The following is a 17,759-nucleotide window of genomic DNA, read 5'->3' on the forward strand; positions in this document are numbered from 1 at the left end:
AGGCGGCTGAGATCTGGTGAGAGGAGGAAGGGAAAAGAGAGGAAGAAGGGAGAGAAGAGGGAGCAGGAGGACACACCCCCAGGGCCAGCTGATTGCCCGCTGGTGAAGGGCACCCACCAACAGAAGGACAGGCAGGGGCAGGTGGCAAAGGGAACAGCTTTGCTCACAGCTCTTACATGATTGGCCGGACTGCGTGGGGCTTGTCTGACAGCTCTGCAGCCCCCACACCAATTACAGGCACTTAGTCACAGGTTCCTGCCTGCACTTCCTCTCAGCAGCAGGAGAAAGAACAGCCTTGATGGGGCTAGTCCTTCCCACCCCCTCCATCCCGCCTAGCCTAGCTCAGACAAGGAGGAGAATGGGCAGTAATCCAACAAAGCAGAACTTGACCTCCAAGGCCCAATGGGCTCTACAGGAGGGGACAGACTGGGGTGGGTGCACATTTAGAACACAAAGGATGGAATTTTGGCTAACCGCTCTTTCAGACTAAGAAACTGGTACCTCATATCAGACTGAATGTCATACATACAGCCTCCTACTTTATATGTTATGTATATTGGCCCCGTTGTCACCAGTATCTGACCCAGTCAAGTCCCTCCACTGATCTGAGCCTTGATTTCTTGTTTCCTTTGTTTTGTTTTTTAAGTCTGTCCTGGCACTTGCTCTGTAGACCAGGCTGGCCTCAAACTCACAGATCTGCCTGCCTCTGCCTCCCGAGTGCTGGGGTTAAAGGCGTGCGATGCCACCGCCCTTTGAGCCTTGATTTCTTTGTGCAGTGAGAGCCTGGGACATGCTTCTGGATCAGGTTCCTCGAGTGTTGAACTCACGCCCTCTGAGCCTTGATTTCTTTGTGCAGTGAGAGCCTGGGACGTGCTTCTGGACCAGGTTCTTCGAGTGTTGAACTCACCTCCTCCTTGCTTTGTGATGAGAGCTGATGCTTCTCTGAAAGGACAATCTCTTGGAAGGACTGTCCCTTCCTCACCTTCCTGGCCAGCAGCTATCCAAAGCCCACTCCACTCACTTCCCTGCATTAGTAAATTGCCCCCGCCCTTCTCTGCCACCTGCTGCTGCTGCTAGGATCCTAGGCCCCCTGGCTTCACCAGAGAAGAATTCAGGCAAGATTTCTAGGTACTCGTTGGGCTCTTGCACTGGGGGTCAGACCTGGGGTAACCCCGGGCCCCACAGCCTCCCACCCTGCTGGGGTTCTACTTCCCATATATTCATGGATAATACATTTCTTTGTCTTCTCTGTCCCCAAAGAGACCAAAATCCACCGGCCCTTCCGGAATCGTAGCCAGGTTACCATGGTGATGCCTATTATCAGGGCTTAACGGGAGATGAATCAGTAGCTAAAAATAACCCCAGAGTGGATAGATAGATTGATAGGTGGGTGGGTCTGATTCAGGATTGGGACAATTTGTTTTTCTCAGACAAGATAATTGAGAGGAAATCTCAATTAGAAATCCACCTCCACCCAGACAGGTGGAAGATGCCCTCAGCCGACAGCTTGTGGCACATGGTGAACCCTGAGTGCAAGCCAAAGTCACTCAGGGCTGATGGCACATCAGCAGATATTGACTGAGGGGACCTAAAGAGCAGGCCTACAATCCTTACTGTTGTGGGTGACCTGGTGAGCCTGGTTCTAGGGACATTCACACCGGGTCCCCTGAAGCAAGAAAGGCACAAGGAGCCCGGCATTGGTGGCGCACGCCTTTAATCCCAGCACTAGGGAAGCAGAGGCAGGCCGATCTCTGTGAGTTCAAGGCCAGCGCGGTCTACAAATCAAGTTCCAGGACAGTCAGAGCTATTACACAGAGAAAGCCAGTCTTCAAAACAAAACAAAAGGCAGAAGAATGTGAGGTTAAGGGATACTTTATTATACCCAAAGCCACCTCCCACACACCCTACAGGCCCCAGGGTCTCAGGAACCGGCACAGGTGGGAGTGACACCAGATATGACAGAGAAACCTATGGGACAAGGTGCCTAGGCCTAGTTGTCCTCAAGGGTTGGGGCGCTGCCTCTCCCCACAGGGTCAAATGACAAGTATCTCCAGTTCCATCGCCCCTCACCCAGGGAAGCACTCCATAGCTGAGCTGTAGGGCCCCTCCAGTGCTCTCAGCATGCCTGTTGGGTGCAGGCATGGGAGAGCTGCTGATTTCTGTCACTCCACGAGGCCTGAATTTCTTCATCTTGGGGAGTAAGCCACTGACCCAGAGCAGCAGAACACGGGAGTAGGGCCGGGTCCTGGGCTAGGCGATAAGCTTCTGAGGGATCTCTGGGGGTTCAGGAGGTGCTGTAGAGGATATGTTGCTCAGGGACCCCTCGCCTAGCCTCCTCATGGTGCTGAGCTGGGACCGGCCCCTCCGGTTTGGGCGCCAAGACTGCGGGGAGGCAGTTCCTTGTGGCTGTAGTACTCAACCACCTGCTTGGGCACTTCGGCCAGCACACACTTAGTCAGTGCCGCAGGGGACGCCTGGGTTCAGAGACAGCACGGTTACATCTGAAGGCATTCTGTATCCTCATCCCCCTATCTGGGTCGTACTCCCAGGATTCAGATCTACTTAAGGGACATGTGACTTGGCAGGCAGTTGAGCGTCTACTAAAGGCACAGACTGAAAATACAACCACCAGCACCCTAGGCTGCTGTAGCAATAGCTGGTAGAGGTGCCCACACTGTCCCCAGCACACGTGCTGGAGTCCCCGCCCAGCCCTTTCATCTCTCCTACACAGCAAGAAATGGCGCGAGCTGAAAGTGAAGTGGGGCCAGGCAGGTATCAACAGCCCTCGAGAAAACCTGAAGTGCGCATGTGTGAGAGAATCCATATGCGCTGTCTACTGTGGAGAGGAGTTGTACGCCAGGCCCATGGAAGCCCCCACTGCTCTCTCTGGGCCATAGATTTTAGGGTCAGAAGCTCACGGTTCAGGCACTGCTCAGGGTGGAGAAAAAGACTGACTAGGAAGCCATCCCCAGGGGCTGCTCTTTGGCGGGACACAAACAAAGTGGGGCCATATCCTGAGCAGGGAAGCCACGTATGCGTGCAGCAGTGAGTACCCAACCCTCAATGCCACCCCCCTTGCAGCCACTTACGTTCTTGAGCTCACGAAAGGGCACAAACTGAACGATGTCACGGAGTGCAGGCTCACCCCGTGGGGAACGCAGGACTCCATCATCACCGTCTAGGATCTGCATATCCGTGAAGTCAGCGTTGCCCACCCCTACGATGATGACGGACATGGGCAGGTGGGAGGCACGTACAATGGCCTCTCGAGTGTCTGACATGTCAGTCACCACACCATCCGTGAGGATCAGCAGTATGTAGTATTGCTAGAGGCACAGGAAAGAAGTGGGGTGCTGTCTCTGGGTCCTCTCCAAGCCACATACATCACCTCCAGCTCCAGGCCACCCCCCCCCAGGAGGAGCCTCTGCTGTGTGTAGCTCTGCTGAAGCCCGACAGAGCATTCATCACAATCTGAAAGGTAAATTCCAATCGACCACTTTGCAGAGTAAAGCTCAATGCTCCACCCCTCATTGTCAAACAGCCAGTGACTCCTCAGAGAGGGGCACTGAAGAATCCACTTTACAGACAAGGCCACTAAAGCAGGGCTTGAACCCAGGCCTGAAATCAGAGGACTCCTGGATGGAGAGGGCACTAACACCCTGACACCACGGTGCCCAGTCCATGCTGGACGAAATAACAAGACTTTGTCTCAAACATACACGTGTGTGCACAAACACACACACACAAAATGTATGTAAGTATAACTTAGATTTTTAAAAGCACCATTCAGTATTTAACACAGCACATTAGCATAGATTAAAACACAAAAGCAAGCAGGCATAGCGTTTCCCCGTGAAGTTAAGGGAAAAAATGCTGAAACTCAGGAAATTTGCAAAATGTGTGAATGTCCTCAAAACTCTTAGCTGGGTGATTCTCAACCTCCCTAGCACCTCCACCCTTTAAATTTTCGTTGCTATTTCATAACTAATTTTACTACTGTTATGAATCATGATGTAAATATCTTGTTTTCTGATGGTCTTAGGTGACCCCCGTGAAAGGGTCCTTGCACCCCTGTGGAGGTCACAACCCACAGGTTGAGAACCACCGTCTTTTTTTTTTTCTTTTTTCTTTTGGTTATTCAAGACAGGGTTTCTCTGTATTGTTTTGAGGCTGTCCTGGAACTCACTCTGTAGACCAAGCTGGCCTCAAACTCACAGAGATCCACCTGCCTCTGCATCTGGAGTGCTGGGATTAAAGGCGTGAACCACCAATGCCCGGCTGAGAACCACCATCTTAACTGGTCAGTTGAAATGGTTACAATCATAAAATTGTGTGTATTTTATCACAACAAAATAGTTAAACCAAAATTTTATTTTTTGATTTTTCAAGACAGGGTTCTCTGTGTAGCTTTGTAGACCATGCTGGCATGTGCCACCACCACCGGGTTTAAACCAAGTTTTTACAAAACACAAGTAAAATGAAGCAGAGCACCTATGGCACAAAGTGGCCCTGTGTTCTTTGCAGTGTTGTTCTGACTTTACTCTAAGTCTGAAATTAACTCAAGAATTAAAATATTTAAATTCAGGAAAAGGACAGATGTGGTCTTTGTTGAACAGGAGATGGATCCACAGGAGTCATTTTGTGATTTCTAATTTTTAAAATTAAAAATACTTGATTACTACTGTATGTGACACACATGTGGAAGCCAGGGACAACTCCTCTGACTTGCCCTCCCCCTCTATGTGGATTCTGGGGACCAAGGTCAGGTCAGCCCCACTTAAAAATTTCCTTACTTTTGGAAAACATTATGAGACCTCAACACTTTGTTGTTGTTGTTGTTTGGGCTTGGTTTGGTTTGATTTTTCCAGACAGGGCTTCTCTGTGTAGTTCTGGCTGTCCTGGAACTCACTCTGAAGACCAAGCTAGCCTGGAATTCACAGAGATCTGCCTGCCTCTGCCTCCCAAGTGCTGGGATTAAAGGTATGAGCCACCACTGTCTGGCAAGACCTCAACTTTTAAAAAAATATTTTCCAAAGAAAACAAAAAGCATAAAAGTTATTATAAAAGAAGGGGAACCCTAAGCCGGGCGTTGGTGGCACACGCCTTTAATCCCAGCACTCGGGAGGCAGAGGTAGGCGGATCTCTGTGACTTCGAGGCCAGCCTGGTCTACAAAGTGAGTTCCAGGACAGCCTCCAAAGCCACAAAGAAACCCTGTCTCGAAAAACCAAAAAAACAAAAAAAAAAAAAAAAAAAAAAAGAAGGGGAACCCTAATCAGAAGATGTACTGGCCAGGTTCACCATAGCCAATCTGGACAGCTCCTGATGAGCCCTGGATGACATCTGTTGGAGCCCCTCCTTCCCGGAGAAGAGAGGAAGCCCAAAAGCCAGCCCTGGAGAGGGATCCCCTGCCTGTGGTGTGCAACAGTCCCTACCCAAAGATTAGGCCTTGGCCTCTACACCCTCCCAGAGCTCAGAATGCAGCTGGGCAGCATCACTACTCATGACCAGAGTGGGGGGTTCATGGTGGAGTCTGAAGGGTCACCATGGTGTCTGTGGAGGTCAAGAGGAGGGTAACAAGCAAAACTGAGGAAGATCTCCAGTCAGGCCACACCTGGGGAGGATCTAGAGACAAGTAAGAAAGAGGTCCTAGAAGGGTTGCATAGCAGCAGGGGCAGCCTTCTTTGGCCTGCCAGACACACACTTGATGTGCACAGGACCCACCCTGCAGTCACGGGCAACGTGGATATTTAAGGGGGAAGTGACATTAGGCTACAGCCTCTCAAATGGTTCAGAAGGACACTTAGAACATACATACACAGAAGGGATGGAGGCAGGAGGGGGCGGCAAGGAGGGAAGGATAAAAGGGATGGGAGGGACAAACTGGTAATACTACGGCCAAGAGGAGGACCAGAAGTCATGCACTAATCTGGTCACTTGGAAATATGACTTTCTTTTTCAAAATGAGAAATTAAAAGGAAGCAGTAAGCCAGCGGAGTCTCCACAAAACACACAGGGCTACAAAGAGCAGAGTGCAATCCTAAGGAAAATGCTACAAGCGTGCATTGAGACTGCCTAAAAGAAAACAGATATGTGATGCCTGAGGTCTGGTGCGAAGGGACAGGAGGCAGGGGAAACTGAGGTAAACCAGTGTCTGTTCCGGGCAGTTGAGGGTTGACTTTGAAATGATTAATTCAGTCCTCTGCCCAAAATAAAAGCTGACTGCCTGGGGCTTTGAGAACCACAGCTGACAAACTGAGCTCTTCCATCAAACCACCCCATACTGCCTGGCTGCCTTTGCACTGGATTCTACCCAGATAACTGGCTCTTAGCCACTACTACACACAGAGCTAACTGGTTCCACAGCTGGATGCATGCACCCCCTGTCCCCAGTCACCTACAGAGGCCTCCCCTGTGAGCTCCTCAGCTGCTGCCATGCGTGCCACCTTGGAGATGATGGGTGCCACGTTGGTGGGGCCGTAGAGCTGGACCTTAGGCAAGCAGTTCTGGTAGGCTTCCACCACGCCCTGGATTCCTGTAGGGGAAAGAGGAGTGAGCCTGGCCCAAAGTACCGCTATGCCAAACCCACCACCTGCTCCTACCTTCACATTCATCATCCTCAGGGTTGAAATTGATGGCAAAGTCATGGGACACCTGGGTGGGGACAAGAATCAGCTAGGACCTTCCCAGAACCCATTTGATTTCCCACTTACTGGGAGAAGTTGGTTTGCAGCTCTTGGGGCCCATGTGAGAAGATCTCCATGGAGAGAAAAGAGAAACCAAGAAGGAGGCAGAAGATAGATAGACTAATGTTGGGCAATTACTTTGGCACCTGTACCCAACAGTAACTACATATTTTAAGGTACATTAACCAATAAACACCCTCTCCTATCTTCCTGATAGGAGCATGGGTTGTGCCTATAGTTCCGTGAGTCATCTTTCTGGTCCATAGGCCAAAGTCTCCCTCCCTCTATCCCCATCCCAAAGGGGAATGGTAGCAATCAGGGTCCGTGTACCCAGGACACTCCTGCCTGGGGAGGTAAAGGCACCAGAGGCCAAGGCAGATATATGGGAGTAGGGATAGGGCCCCAGCCCAGGGCTCTCTTACCTCATACTTGGGAGGAATCCGGGCTCCAAATCCCAAAGCAGAAAATCGCTTGTCGCTGTAAAAGAGGTGAAGTTGATAACTCCAGGAACCTGGTCCCCACAGCTGAGTCCAGGTAGACCCTGGATAGAGACTAGGAGACCTGGGCCTTGTTGGGCAGGAATAGGGATCATAGGCATGCCACATAGGGGAAACTGAGACACTGGGTTGAGCTCAGGCAGGAAAGGATAGAGTTGACAGTAGAAGGCTGGGAACTGCTCTCCAGTTCTTCCCCCCAGGCCTGAAGACCCTGCTTAGGGAGCTTCCTGGCCTGAGGCGGTATCTCCTGAAGGCCACCAACTCCATACCACTGTATTCCTCTGCTCTCCCCCACAGAGAGGGACTCCATGGGCAGGGGACTCAGGGTGTGGATCTGGGCCATGGTGAGAATCTCAGAGCCCAGGCCACCTGGGTTTGCACTTAGCCTCTGCCTAGCCAGTCACCCCAACCTCCATGAGTGTATTTTCTGTTCTATAAAATGGCCTCCAATCCACTCCCAGGTTTGTGTCACTGTAAAGGGGTGTGTGGCCATGTTAAAGACATAACACATCACCCCCCAACCCCCTGAAGGTTCTATACCCCCTGCCATCTGTCTGTCTGGTGGGTATACTGTCTGCCTTCCCTGGACTGCAGCAAAGATGTCCCTACTGCTGCTTGAGCTGACCTCTCTGGCTCATCACGTGTCAGCCACAGCATCACTTCAGAAAAGCCTCCAGGCCCAAACTGGCCCAAAGAGATGGATGGGGCCACACCTGTCATAATCCTGGCAGACCTCGCCCACTGCCACCAGTGCCCTCAGGTACTCGTTGGGCTGGTAAGGGTTGATGTGGTGGAGGGAGCAGCTGTTCCTGGGGTCACCATTGGAGGCTGTGAAGTCGATGGCTACCTGAAAGGGCCAGGATGATGAGCTTCATCGAACACCTGCCTCCCTCTTCCACCAGGCAGGCAAAGGGTACCCAAGCCCAGCTTGATGTCAAGAGCCGGGCATCTCATTTTCGACAGCTTTTTGCAAGTCTGACTGTTCACTGGAATTACTCACTATCCCCCAGGAGATGAGGGGCCACCCAGACCCTGAAAACCCTAAGTCTTACTCTTGGAATCCCAGGATGACATTGTCCCTATCCTGTGGGAGAATCTCTAAGCTAAACTCCCCCAGAGGGACAAGGCCCCTGGAAACACTTGATTCTCAACTACTATGGTTGTTTCTTGACCTAGTCCCCTCTATGCCTCCCATCTCATCATCCTCAAGGCCACCTTGGGTGTGGCTCTGTTCATCAGCCCAGCATAGCTGTGTATAAACACAGGAGCAGCCTATGACGGCCTCCCCTAGACCTTCTGTCCAGCCTACTGCTGTCTGTGGTCTGTCCAAGGCTAAGCCAGCTGGACTCTGCAGCCCTTGTTAGCCAAGTGCTCACTACTATTTTCCTCTTTAAGATTTTTTGTTGGTTTTTCTCCTGTCCCTATAATTTTGTAGACAGTAAGCTCTGCAGGCTGCTGGTCCTCAACTCCTGCATGCTATTTCTCATCAGCATAAAGAGAAAGACGCAGGGAAATGTAGATGAAAAATGAACAGCAAGAACCTAGGAACCTGCCACTCTCTGTACATGGACTGGGGGTGAGGGGCTTGACAATGGTCCTGCCCCATTGGCTGGGGGCATTGTGGAGGGCAGGACCCACAGACTCACCGTGCAGTGGATCTGGCAGCCACCCATGATGTAATCCAGGAAGGAGTGAACCCTGTGGAGCTTCCAGGCAATGCCATTGGCAAAACCACTCATGATCCCCTCCCCCCACCCTACTCCACCCAGAAAAGCAGGCCTGTGACAGTGGGGGAGGGGGCCCACTGGGCATCTCTCCCCTAGGCACTATAGTCTGTGGGAGCATCTTCCATGCTCCCCTCCCTCAGCCTTTCCAGATATTTCAAGACCCCACAGTGAAGCTCACCAGATCTCAGAACTATACCCTTGAGAACCATCTGACAACATGGAGAACCTAATCCCACCAACCCATCTCCCTAGGAACTTTGGGCAGGACAGACTCACCTTCAGGTCGGCCAGGACTACCACCCCAGAATTCTTGTAATTGCGCTTCTTCTGTTTGTACTTGGCATTCACACAGTCCCACTGGGCCTGGGACAGGGACAGGGACAGGGACAGGCAGAAACTCCACCCAGAACAGCAGTACCTGGGTCCCTCCCACAGAGGGGCCAGGAGCCCCTGGAAGTCCCAGCACTGCTGGTGACCCCACACACTCTACAAGACTATCTCCAACAGTGAGTACCAGGCCCATGCTGCCTATGGGGGTCAGAAATGGCCTCTGTGGGGACATACCCATTCCACAAGGGAGCAGTCAAGCATATAAGGGAACAGAAAGGAACCATGTAGATGAGACTATGAGCAGGACAGGGACCCAGGTTAGACCCTGTACACACTGCAGCCTTGGCACGACAGTCATATTCTGAGCCTTCCTGAGGGACACCAGGGCCCAAGAAGGAATCCAAGGCAACTCTCCTACCACACCCACCTAGCTGCAGAGGGCTAGGCAGGTCCCAGGAAGAGTGCCCCTCCCACCTTGACACACACACAAATGGGCATGATTGCTCACATGGTCACTTGCTTGCAGGCCCCTGTTCTGGTGACGTGGTGGGTGTCACTGCTTTTTGTCACCATCGTGTCTTTTCTGGGGTGGGGTAGAAGAACTAGCCTCCCAGAGACCCACTAGAACATGTCAGAACCTGTGGCCGGGGACGGGCCAGCGACTCACCTGCTCCTCCTCAAAGGCCTTCTGCATCTCTGCGAAGGTGGTGGTGAACTCGCCAATGAAGTCATGTTTTCCTCGGGAGTCATAGTCCCAGACCAGGCACTGCGAAGCCCAGGCCCCTCAATGGACTGTTCCTTTGAGGACCTGGGACCCTTCCAGCCCTGGCCAGGCTGCCATTTATCACTTAGTGGCTCTGGAAGAACTGGGCACCTGCCCATGGGCCCTGGCTCTAACCCCATGGCTATGTCCCTCCTCCCCCACCCACTCTAACCCTGACCTCACCTCCAGTCCTGTCCCCTACTCCATCCCCACCTTCAGGGGCCGGGTATCCTTGCAGCTGCAGAGTGAATTCAGTGACACCTTGAAAGGCTCCCACACTGGGTTCAGGTTATTCTTCACTACCTGTGGGCCAAAAACAAGGGAGCTAGGGCCCAGGGAGTCCTGGGGTCCTTAGGTCATAGGTCCCTTAGCCAGGGTACAGGGCTGTCAGAGTCTGGGCTAAACAGCTGTGAAGGAACACTTGGGTACCAGCCTGTACCCTGACCGGTGGAGAGTGTGTGTTCCAGGAGACTAGGCTCAATCCAGGCTTCAAACAGAACTGGGTGTGGCCCAGACCCTTCCCACTCTCCACTCCCCCCACCCCTGACCCTAATAACTTCAGCCTCACTCCAGCTACCCAGGTTGTGTTCTCCCTAAATAGATTCTCTTTACCCAAATTAATTTGCCTCAAAAGGAAACTCTCTCCCTGCTGTAACTAAAACCCTGTTTCCCGGCAGGAGGAAGCAGGTATGCCTAAAAATAGGAACGGTGACAACAAGGCTGCCATGCTAAATCTGGGCGGACAGAGAGCCAAGTCCACCCAGCTGTTCCATCCACGGAAAGAGAGTACAGGGTCTTGGAAGTAAAGACTCCACGGTCATGTGGTCAGGGCATCCCTCTGTCCCCGCTCTGAGAGGATGCTGGGCCCTTTTCTGGTCACTCATTTGACCCCAGGAGCCCCTCTGTCATCAGGCAGTGGGATCCTTACCTCTGTCCTATACACCAGCTGCTCACTCCTGTCATCATTGACCCGATACAACTCTAGGAAGGGGTCCGACTTGCTGAAGAGATCCTGGAACAGCAGAGGATGTGCTGGCAAGGGGGCTAGCCGCCTTTGGGTCTGAGGATGGCTCCGTCCCTGGATGCTGGCTCCGTCCTTGCAGTTTGGAGTTTCATCCCTTCCCCACAGACTTAATTTCCCCAGGCATAACGTAAATTGCAAATGAGAGTCCACAGTGATAAGAACTCACCATTTGGAGCCCTCACTGGCTTCTGATGTAAGCACGATGGCCTCAGGTGTGTTTCCCCCTGCTATTCCTCCTGCTGCCCGGTGTCTAAACAATTGTTCACACCCCACACACCTACCCTTGCTTGTCCTGGCTTAAGTATCTCAAAGGAGACAGGATTCAGGGTCAGTTCCCACCCCATGAGAAGAACCTATGAACCAGGCTCAGCTCCATCTCAAAACAGTGACCCCATTGTCCTCCCTAGGCTGCTCTCCCCATCATAAAACATGCACCCTGCCAGAGGTAGCTTGGTGATCACGTGCCACGATGCAATGCAGAACAGTGCTTTCTACCCATATAGCAGAGTGTATGTGTGTGTAGCTGGAGGGTGATGGTGATGACAGTGATGACTGTAAAATGTAACAGTTAGCAATGAGCATAGTGACTAGGCCAAAACTGTGACAGCAGCATGCCAAGGGCTCCATACACAACCATCATGTGACTTGTTTCTGAAGCTTAGAGGCCAGTGCTGAGCAGGAATTAGGTTTTTACAATGAGCCAGCCTTCAGGAGGCGCAGGGTCCAACATGCAACGAATCCTAGAGCCTCACCTTGTCATCCAGTTTCCTGGCTTGGAAGGAGAGCTCCACGTAGCCATTGTTCCCAGAGATGTCCTCTGCTATCACCTGAATGTGTCACATGGAATTCATGGGCTCCAGGCCACCGGTCTCATCCTCTGCTTCAACTGCCACTGACCCTGAGGGGGCTATGGTCTCTCTAGCAGCTCCACAGCTACAGTTCATCTGAGGCCTCCCTACTCACCTCCTCCCAAGACACCCTTCCCCCAAGCCATGTGGGAAGGGAAGATCCCAGCTCTGGGTCTCACCGTGATGGTGGATTTGCCAGCATTTCTGCCAAATCTCAACAGCAATGGGCGTGTCATTTTCTTCTGGGCCACAATCTGAAACCAAGAGAGTCGGCCAGGATAAAGGATGAAGAGGATGATCCTTAGCCTCACTCGGGTCTTACTCCTGCTTTTACTGGATCCCACCATGCCCTGGGATCCAGTGGCCTTCCTGCTGTTGCCAGAATGTGCTACTTGACATCTGTGTGCCATCTCTCACTTCCATCACTCCTGGGTCATCCTACACCCGCCCATGGGGTACACACATCACAGTCAGCATATGTGCAGAGCCCCAAGAGCAGATTCGTTAGAACATTAACCCTCAGTCAGGACCTCACTGTATAGCTGGCCTGATCTATTCTTTGGCCTGGGAATGAGAACCCTTGTAGAGTGTCTGGTTGATTAGCTCTGAGCCCCACCCCCGGGTCCTTACCGTCCCAAACAAGTCAGGGTGACCCTGGGGTGGCAGAAGGGGCACACTTGATTTTTCTGCACAAGTGCCTGCTTAGAGAGGGCCATTCAGATATGAACCCCAGTGCTCACTTCCTAGAGATTTCAATTCCCAGCGTGGCCTCTCCTCCTTGCCTGTCCCACTGGGTAGATAGCTCACCCATGGAGCAAGGCACCCCTAACTTAAGGAAGGAGATGACTTCACATAGGCCCAGGCTGCACACAGCATATCACCTGTCCAGTAGGGAACAGAGTCTAAGAGGCAAGGTTGAGTAAACCCTATTGAGCAGCATTCCCTGGTCTAAATATCAGCCTTTCACATCTCCCTGGAAATATCAGTGGCTCTGCGTGTGAAGACCTGGGATGGCTCTGTTTACAAGGTAGCTACCATCTTGACACCTAGAAGTGCTGTCTGCCTCACATTTGCTACTGGATGGTGGACACCAGGGGGTGATGGTAAAAAGAGCCAGATATTGTGGTACGTGACAAGAAGTCAAGCTGACTTCAGTGCAGACAGTGCACAAAGGCATGTTCAAGTACAGAATTGTATGTGTCCATCCGCATGTGGCCACGTACGTCTACATATGTTCCTGTTGCTCAGTCCCACCTGGACTGTGGTGCATGTATACATGTGTGTGGAGGTACCTATGACTGTGCCATCTTCCGTAGAAAACTGGAAGGAATTGTACCCCACTTCATCTCAGTCTTTGTTATGTAAAATGGGGATGACAAAAAGATCTAAAGAGAATAAGCCCTGACCAGGCAGTGACAAGGATGAGTCACACACATGATACTGGAATGGAGAATTAGACACCCAGAACATGCCATGTGGTTAACACACAGGAAACAAAGGAACAGAAACAGCCAGGGGACTGGCAGGAAAGGGCAGCCTGTAGGGTGACAGAAATCATCATCTAGTCAGTAGACAGTCGCATGAAACTGTCCATCTCAGTGCCCTCATTTTGTTGTCTATAAACTATTCCTTAATGCAAATGACATCTTGTGGCAAGTAGGGAAGGGTATAGCACACAGCCCATGCATATGCAAAGTAACTAGTAGCAGTAAAGTGCTTGTCACATGGGCAACAGAGGAGAAAAGGCAAGGACAGTGGCTCTGGGCTACCAGCGGAGTCCCCTAGGCAGGACAGCATCACCCCCTCAACCCAGCTGCAAGGAAAAATATTAAGACCTCCCCCTCCCCGTGTGGAATAGAACTCAGAACCTCAAACATTTAGTTGCAAGTACCACAACTGAGCTGTGCATCTTGGGAAGATTTACATGCTTATATGGAAAGACTCATGAAGAGGAAAAAAGACAAGTTGCAGAACAATGTGCAGGATGAGTGTGGTTTGGGGAGGCAGGGGATAAAGGAAGGGAGGGAAGGAGAGAGGGAGGGAGAAGAAGGAGGGAGGGAGGGAGGGAGGGAGAAGAGGGAGGGGAAGATTTTTTTTTGAGGAAGAGATTTTTAAGACAGGATCTTACTATGCTGCCCAGACTGATGTGGAAATGGTGGTAATCCTCCTTCCTCAGGCTGGATTATAGGTGGGAACCACTACAGCTGTGGTTTTCTTTTTCTTTCTTCCTTTTTTTTTTCTTGTGTTGAGACAGGGTCTCAAATAGCTCAGACTGACCTCATTTGATCTGTGTCTGATGATGGCCTTGAACTCCTGACCCTCCTGCCTTTAACTCCCAAATGTTGAAATCACAGGCATGTACTAGCATGCCTGGTTTACAGGAGGGAGTGGGTGTGTGTGCATGTGTGTGTGGGTGTGCATTCCTGTGCCTGTGAAGGTCAGAGGAGAACATCAGGTGTTCTGTCTATCACTTTCTACCTTGTTATCTTGAGACAGTGTCTCTCACAGAACCTGGAACTAGATGGGTGGCCAACAAGTAATTTTCCTGTCTCCACCCCTCAATGCTTATGGATAGGTGCTAGACATTTGAATTCAGGTCCTCAGGTTTATGCAACAAGAGCTCTTACCAGGTGAGGCATTTCCCCAGGTCCCCCCTGCATCCCATCCCCTCCTCCCGCCTCCCTCCAGTCTCCTGCTAGTGCACTCCTGCAACAGAGGACTCAGGAGGTTGAGACAGGAGGATCTCAACTTCAGACAGACTGGGCTGTCTCAAACAAACAAGTGCTTTTAAAGAGGAGCAAAGGTAGGTAGGGCCAGATGCTCATCCTTGCAGAATCCCTGAGTTGAGGGCATCACTGCTCTAGAAGCTACTCTTACCCTCCTCCCTCCCAAGGTAATAGATACTCACTTGCCCCAAGGTACACTCCATGCCCCCTAGGAAGTCATCATCCTGGCAACTCAGCCCACTAGGCCCATGGGTGTCATACACCTCAAATCGTAGCTTCTGCACCTCCTCGAAGTAATAGTCGATAGTGAAGACCTTGGAGAACACGGGATGCAGGCTGCTCTTCACCACCTCCGTTCTGTCCACCTGCAACAAGCCTCATTCTGTGAGCCGACTCCACATGTAGGGCTCCCCACAGATCTACCTAGGTTCCTGCCACCTCCCCTCCCATTCATCTCTGCCACCCTAAGCCTGTTTTCTGTCAGTGGGACCCATCTCCCACCTGTGTATATAGGGCTGCAGGCCTGGAGGGGTCACTCTATAGATCAGAGGCACTTCTATGCCTGGGATAAAGGAACATCCCTTCCCCAGCCAGCCGCGGGCTACCGTTTCTCTGTATCCTCTCATCTCACACCCACTACTGCCTGCCTATCCCCACATTACAGAGAGCAAAACTGAGTCTCAGAGACCAGCAGGGAGAATTCTGCCCAAGGACCAAGATGTCAGGGACAGCATCAGATTCCAGTCCTGGGTAGGATAAGCCCAGTGTGGAGACCTTTCCCCAGCACTCAGCTGAGTAGCAAAGAAATTTCCCTGCTGGAGGGACTTGGGTCCACTACCCTCCCCCACTGAGTTCAGCACCCTTCTCTAGTACATATACCAATGAAAAGCCTTAGCTAATAGACTATCAAATCCCCTTGCCATAGAGAGTTCTACATACAAAATGAGTCCTGCATGGGCCCTTCCCAGAAATATATGCATCAGGCAGTAATCAGACCAAGCAATACAATGTTATGGGAGAACCTGGGTCATATGATGGTCTTTAAATACCCTAAAGTAGCAGAAGACCCCCCAACACGTTCTAGGGACGTAAATACATGGTTTGGGGCAGGCTTTTCATCTTCAAGGCCAGTGAACCGCTAGATTTCTCAGCCCCAGAGCCTAAGAAATACCCTGAGATGCTGGAATGAATGTGCAGAGTAGAGATTAAGTGAGGTACCGCCCCATATGTCTCCCCCTTCACTGCCTGGATCCTCTGCATGCCCTAGGTTCCTCGGATACCCCACGATAGTCACGGGGTCTAACACCTCTTTCCTGGCTCTTCTCCCCTGCTTCCTGTGCCCGACTGTCACAGCCAAGGGACACCCTAGAGCTGCTGTTGGAGGGATGCTCTTGCTTGGGTAGGGACTCAGGCTCAAGTCTTTTATGCCTGTTAGGCCTCCTAACTTAAGTGTGCTCCTGTTTCTCACTCCTGAGAGGAAGCCCGTACCCTGTGGGAGATGGTGACAGAAAGGGTTTGTACAGCACAGACGATGGGCAGTAACCCTGACACTGGCACAGCACTAAGATCTGAAGGCTTATGAAAGCTAGTGACTACAGGCAAGCGCACTTCCCTGAAGATGCTGGCTACCCTGGGTTTATGAGTGTCCAATGGAAAAACCCCATGCTGGAGGTAGGCACTCAGATCTGGGTAGGCAGGGGGCATTAAGGAGTGGGGAGGGGGTTGCTGTCCTCAACCCAGTAGCCACATGCATACAATTTGTGGTTTCTCCTAAACAGTGAGGCGACAGGTGACAGACTGGGTAGTCCTCTTGCCAGTGCGACTTGAATCTGAAGGATGGAGTCGCTGTCCAGCCCTGCCCAGCTCCATTCTACCCTACCAGCGAGGTCTAGCTAGCAGCCCTAACACTGGCCACCCTACTTCAGGCACTCTGCTCTATGGATGAGAAGCTCATAGCTATGGCAGCCAATAGAAGGGGGACCCTGTGACCTTAGACAGACCCTGCCTCAGGCGTTGTCCTCTCATTCCTGAGCCGCACTCCCTCCTGAGCTCGTTAGTCTAGCCTGGGCGCTTCACTCTATCTAGCTCTACAGTCCCAGCCTGAGACCCTCGGCTGCACTTCTGGGCACTTTTCACCAAGGTCCCTTTCAGCCAATGCTCCCTTAATGCCCCGCCCTTCTCACAGTAGGTGAACACTTCCTCTTTTGCCCTTGTAGCCCCAGTTTCGGAACACCCTTGCCAGCACCCCGTATCTCAACTCACACTTAGATCTTCAAGTGCCCAGCTCCCGGACGCAGACCGCCCTACCTGTAGCCACTGGCCCTGTGCCTGCTGCAGCAGCACCACGCTGGGGTCGGACTTGGTCAGCGGGTCCCGGTCCAGCAGGTGCCTACAGCTCAACCGCAGCTCCACCTTCGAGGCGCAAGGTGCAGGCACCACCCCCCGGGGCCACCGCGCGCTCCGAGTCCCCACTCATGCTTCAGGCTCCGCACTAGAACCGGTGGGCGCCAGAGAAATGGTGGCCGGGCCAGGCGTGGCCGCGCTCCCCCCGCACGCCCGCCGGGCGCGGGCACACGTGTCTCGGGCGGCCGCCACAGCGCGGAGGCTGTAGGGCGGCGATGCAGTGGGGAAGGGATAGAGGGGACCACGAAGGGGCGGGACTGGGGTGGGGCCACAGGAGAAAAGCACCAGGACTAAGCAGGGAGCAGACAGCCCGGAGAGCCGCCCCTTGGAGCTGAGTTTCGATCCCTGCACTGGAGCTGAAAGATAGGGGGTCTGGGTGGCATGAAAGCTCTGGGATTGTGGTGTCTCTATAGGGTTCATTCGGTGCTTAAGGCTCCGCACTGCTGGAACCTAGGCACCGGGTTTGCGTCCAGGCGGCTTCCAAGAGAGGCACAACCCACCCTTGGGTCACACTAAAGCTCTGGGTCCCTCCTAGGATTGTCACCTGAATCAACAAGCAACTCAGTGAGAGCTCACTGTTTGCCCGGTGCAAGCTGGGGGTAGAAAAGACGTCACTCTGAGAATTTGTAGACCCGGGGTGGGCAAGGAGCACTCTTGCCAATCTCTAGTCTATGGCTGAGGGTCAGAGAGGGACTAGGAGTGTTCTTGCCAGCCACTCTCTTACCTAGCAAGTCCACAGGCAACCCCCAGGTGGAAG

General features: G+C 52.3%; 1 protein-coding gene across 1 annotated transcript; it reads right to left on the reverse strand.

The window, feature by feature from the left end:
- Positions 1-1,856: 1,856 nt before the first annotated feature.
- Positions 1,857-17,207, reverse strand: Cpne7 (copine 7). The gene is given in 16 exon segments (XM_013115568.3): positions 1,857-2,474; positions 3,090-3,326; positions 6,400-6,533; positions 6,601-6,652; positions 7,107-7,161; positions 7,895-8,028; positions 8,828-8,887; positions 9,185-9,271; positions 9,906-10,004; positions 10,215-10,304; positions 10,930-11,013; positions 11,778-11,852; positions 12,053-12,127; positions 14,782-14,964; positions 16,907-17,041; positions 17,043-17,207. Coding segments are annotated over 16 exon segments (1,671 nt in total). The 5' UTR covers positions 17,076-17,207; the 3' UTR covers positions 1,857-2,336.
- Between the last annotated feature and the right edge of the window lie 552 nt (positions 17,208-17,759).

The sequence above is a fragment of the Mesocricetus auratus genome, unplaced genomic scaffold (genome assembly GCF_017639785.1).
Source record: "Mesocricetus auratus isolate SY011 unplaced genomic scaffold, BCM_Maur_2.0 Super-Scaffold_6723, whole genome shotgun sequence".
Taxonomy (NCBI): Eukaryota; Metazoa; Chordata; class Mammalia; order Rodentia; family Cricetidae; genus Mesocricetus; species Mesocricetus auratus.